The 5,000-nt window shown below is 37.6% G+C and overlaps 1 protein-coding gene across 2 annotated transcripts in view; it reads left to right on the plus strand.

Annotated features, from left to right (window-relative positions):
• Window positions 1-5,000, plus strand: part of LOC138000671 (histone deacetylase 11-like) — a 35,001-nt gene that overhangs the window by 19,558 nt on the left and 10,443 nt on the right. For both annotated transcript variants that reach the window (XM_068847235.1, XM_068847237.1), the window contains exons 12-13: window positions 839-925; window positions 3,946-4,027. In XM_068847235.1, the coding sequence (XP_068703336.1) occupies window positions 839-925; window positions 3,946-4,027 (169 nt within the window). The remainder of the gene's footprint in view (window positions 1-838; window positions 926-3,945; window positions 4,028-5,000) is intronic.

Below are 5,000 nucleotides of genomic sequence, written 5' to 3' on the forward strand. Positions count from 1 at the left end.
TATCTGTTAAGTTTTCAAGCCAGAAATCATTTGGTTTTCCTCAGAATGTGCTTGACACAAGTATTAATTTGGTTTCGTGTGTTTCTCGCATACAAGTCATGTTACTGACAGAAATATTTGACTGTTAGAACTGTACTCCTAATTCTTTCATGAGCCAATATTAATTGCTGATTTTTACCCTTTCTCTTCCTCTTCTCTTATCGTTATATTCTTCATTGAAGATAATTGCTTTGCCATATCTGTCTCGTTTTCAATTTTTTCGTCCCCTCCTACTGTTGCCTTGTCGCCCTCTCTTTGCAACCTGCTATCTTCCATCCTGCCTCCATCCCTTCCCTTTTATTTCCTTTCTTCTTTTTTCCCTTCTCATTTTGCCTTTCCTTCTCAATAGTCCGTCCCAACTTCTCCCATCTCCCTTCCCTCCATGACCCCTACTCTCACCCCTCCCTCCTGTTCTTGCTATTAATTAATTTAATTAACCCCTTTTCTACCAATTAGTACCTTCTTGCCATACATGTTTTTCCACTCTCTCCTCTGGCACTTCACTTTCCCAGCCTGTCCCTTCTTCCCAACCCCCACTTTCCCTTAGCCTCCACCTTCTTGCCACTTCTGGACTGTGAGACCCGTGAATTCTACACAGCTTTGTTTCTCTCTCCTTTTGGTTTTCTCTTTTTGTTCAGTTCTCTCCTCCATTCCCTTCCCCTCAACAACTGACGCATGGATCCATTGTTTCTCCCGTTATTATGACTTCTTGTTACCTTGTTGTACAATGACTTTTTACTGTCAGTGGTTACCTTTGACAAACCGGTGTTATAAGATTTGTACTGTATTCGGTTTACAGGGAATTATTGAAAGAGATCAAATTGTGTTTGAGGAAGCTAATAAGAGAGGCATTCCACTCTTCATGCTAACATCTGGAGGATATCAGGTAGTACCTTTTTTTCAAACTTGCCTCAAATCAAATCTCACGTTGTTAACAATAGGGACTTAAAGCAAATCGCTCCAGCTGGCGCTAATACTGCTGCCGGAAGTAAATTTCCCCCAAAATAAGACACTGCGCATGTACGTCGGTTGCATCCAGCCGTAGTGTGAAATCTGACTACGTGGTCGACTACGTGAGTCGGGATGTCTTGGCGTAGTGGCTACTACGTCGGGTTTATTTCGCTTCTCTGGCCCTTTTCAACAGACATCTCGGCATTTTAAGAATTCCATTGGATACTGTATCCTTTAAAGTCAATTTAAGGCAAGGATTGTGTCAAGGTCGCTTCTCATAAGCTTGTAAATCCGTATCATGAACTTACCACACGATAAGTTTTGGCAAAGGTGTTGGAAATTGGCGAAGTGAGTCAAGTGAAGTATTCGTGTTCAATACGAGGTTATTTTTCTTCGGTTAAGTTTGCTTTGAGGATTTAGTGAAGATGTTTTATATCTGAATACTATACGATGCTATTTTGCTTCTTTGAGTATAGATATATGTTTCTTTTGCACTCGATATTCTTTGAGATATTTGTCTCTGAAATTATATATTTCATCCATCAAATTGTCGTTAGTGTAAAAAGTGTATAGCATTCGCTTTTGCTTAGAAATAACCTGTTCGGGTTAGATCTCGGCCGCTCTACCGACTGAGCTACAAGGTCAGACGGGAGCAGGCCGTGGGAACTGAAGATGTTAAAGTCACGGCAATGAACATGTACAAGTACAAGGAAAGGTTACGTTTATACAAACGTTGGCCATGTAGCACTTATATTTTAAACAGAGTTACCTTGTGTGGGCCCATTTCCATCAGTAGGGCTAACGCTCACATGGTTCATATGGGATAGAAATCGAGCACTTCACATTACACTCTATTCAGTTAACTCTGTTTAAAATATAAGTGCTACACGGCCAACGTTTGTATAAACGTCACCTTTCCTTAAAATTTAGCAGACCACCGAGACGTACTCTCCCCAGAGCTTTTCAGTCACGGCAGCCGTAGTGATTTGCTTAAACTCCCTAATATTGCTGCTACGGCTTCAGTAACACACTCCAACATACCAAAATTTACGAAATTTTCTAGTAAGGGTAGAAAAGTGTGGAAATAACTGGCAATCGCAAAAATGATTTGCAAAGAGAGAAATCATTACAGTAAAGGAGATTGAGCAACTTAAAGCTGTTACAAAGAGGCAATGTAAAATTTTAATGTAACTGTTACAAAGAAGAAAAATCCAAGCTTGAGTTGCACTGTTGTACAAAGGACTCAAGTTAATAGTATAGGATCGGATTTAAGACCTGTTAAAGTTGGAGTACCCCAAGGGTCCTTATTAGGTCCCAGACTCTTTGCAACTTATGTAAATGATTTACCAGATCATGTTAACAGAGGGGCGTTATATATGTATGCGGACGATACAACAATTTATGTAATAGGTGAAACTGTTGATGAGATCGTTCTTGTTTTACAAGAGGTTCTTGACCAGGTGTATACCTGGTGCCTTATGAATAGACTGATTATTCACGAGGGTAAATCTGAGGCAATGAGTTTGAGCATTAATCCCTTCATTGGTCCTTTGAAACCTCTGAAGTTGGGTGAGGATTTTATTCAGTACATATCCTCTACTGCTTGTCTCGGGGTTACCATCGATGATAAACTGTCTTGGTCTCAGCATATTAAATCAATTTGTGTGTCATTCAATAGTAAAGTCAAAATGCTGAGACTTATAAGTTTTTTACCCAAATCTATGCTAGAAACTCTGTACTTTAAGACTGTAATCCCAAGTGTCTTCTATGGGGTTGTGGTTTGGGGCTCTGGCTCCAAATTTAAAGAATTAGAATGGATACATATCAGAGCTGCTAGACTAATTCATAAGTTGCCAAAGGGCATGACTGATGAAGATATTTTAGCAAGAGCGGGGTGGATGCCTCTTGAATATTTTTATAAATTTCGTATTTTAATGATTACTCATAAGGCTTTTTATAATTTAGGTTTAGAGGAAATAAATTCATTAGTTGTTAGGACCTGTAAGAGCTATAATCTTAGGAAATCTTTAAATATTTTAGTTAATAGACCAAACACTGAGCTCGTTCGTAATTCCTTTGTACACAGGGCTGCAATCGCCTGGAATTCCCCTGTCTGATAGTGTAAGATCTTTTTCTAATCAAACAGGCTTTAAAAATGGACTGAAGTGCTCAGTTAAAACATACTGTTATGAATATCACTTTTGAAAAAGACATCTCAGTAGTTTATAATAAGCATGCCGATTTTTATTATTATTAATACATATTTTATGCTTTATTTATTTTTAGCGATTATTTATCTTATTTATCTAAAGTACAATCACTACCATATGTATGTATTGTTAATTTTATTACAGTAGGTCCACATCAGCTGTAAAGTTGCTTTTTTTCCTCTTGACCTGCTTTACTAAATAAAGTTATGTATGTAAAGTTATGACGCTCTATGTAATGTAAAAAGACTGTCTAGAGATTTTTTTTTATCATCTAGAAGAATTTGATCTGTTCGGACATCTTAGCTGAAAGTTGAAGTGTCCGAAAATTTTAGGAAATGATATCTCCATTTCAGAAATTGCTAGCTGAACGTTACCTTTCAAGAACTTCCCATCAAACCATTTGTTCCTCCGAAACTGCTAGGTGACCTTTTTAAGTGCCAAAAATTGCAAAAATATTCCTTTCAAAAACGAAAAGGATTACTTTTCCCTGGTTGCGAATCTTTTAGGTTATGTTTTAGTAAAGAAATCTGTAGCTGTTTGGCAACGTAGAACCGAAATTCTTAGAACAGTTTGACTCTCCCAAACACATATTTCACTGAAGATTATCGTTGGGTGCCCCTGGTAAATGGACTTATAAAACATTGTCTTTGAGGATAGAGTATGTATATATATGTACCAAGTCTATGGTCTTTGAAGTACATTATTAAAAAGTAATGAGTTTAATGTAATTATTTCATTTTTCCAGAGAAGGACAGCAAGGATAATTGCCGACTCCATTCTTAATCTCCGAGAACAAGGTCTTATTAGTTGCAATTATTCTGATTCTGGTAAGTTTGCAAAATCTAATTGAAGGTTTCTTTGCAGGACAACCATTACTACCCAGATTTAAAAGATAATTTCCTTAGAAAAAAACTGAGCTTCGAGCGCTGGGTATTCCGGTTTTGCCCTCTCCTCACAAACCAACCAATCATTTGATATGAGCTGATTTGATTTAATTTGATTTCTGTACAATTTCCCCATTTAGTGACCCAGTGCTAGAGCGAATTTCAATCGAGTGTCGTAAAACCAAAACCAAAGTAATTACTTTGGCCAGTCAGAAAGGACGGAGACAATCCAGTAAACCAATCAAAACTCGAGGTAATTACACGTAGCCGACACAAAACGCGGGAAAATGTGCACGCGCAAGCCACGATTGGTTTTGGTTTCACTTCTGATTGGTTGAAAAAATGGCGCGAGAACTTTGAACTAATAACTGAGTGAAGTAAAGCAAAACCAAAGCAATTCGCTAATTACTTTCGACACTCAATTGAAAACCGCTAAATACACCAGGAATCGGTTGGTTAAAATGACACCTTTCGGCTCATATTTTTATGATACCTCATTAATGGTTGTTTTATAGTTTCATCACATGTTTTTTGGCAAATATAAATCAATTTCTGTAATTTTCATGTACCTTCTTCCTGTACATAGAGACATGCTCACTGTGCCAATTTCTTTCAAACTTTCTATTCGACTTCAACAATGATTGAGGGTTAGCGACATGGTACAATATTGTGTTATGGTGGAGCCCATGTTTTGCGGCACTTGAATATCGGCAAAAACAGCATGTAATGAGTAACAGCTACTTAGCATGATGGAGCAATTAAAATAAAATGAGACCCTCAACAAAATAACATATGGGGCAAAATTATAGTTACCTGCTTTTATTTTTCAAATAACTGGAATTCAACCGCCGGAGTTGGTTTTCTGCTTGTGTAATGCCAAGGGTTCAGAAATTCTCCGTTATGGAGATGTGAGGCT

Source organism: Montipora foliosa, chromosome 4 (genome assembly GCF_036669935.1).
Source record: "Montipora foliosa isolate CH-2021 chromosome 4, ASM3666993v2, whole genome shotgun sequence".
NCBI lineage: Eukaryota > Metazoa > Cnidaria > Anthozoa > Scleractinia > Acroporidae > Montipora > Montipora foliosa.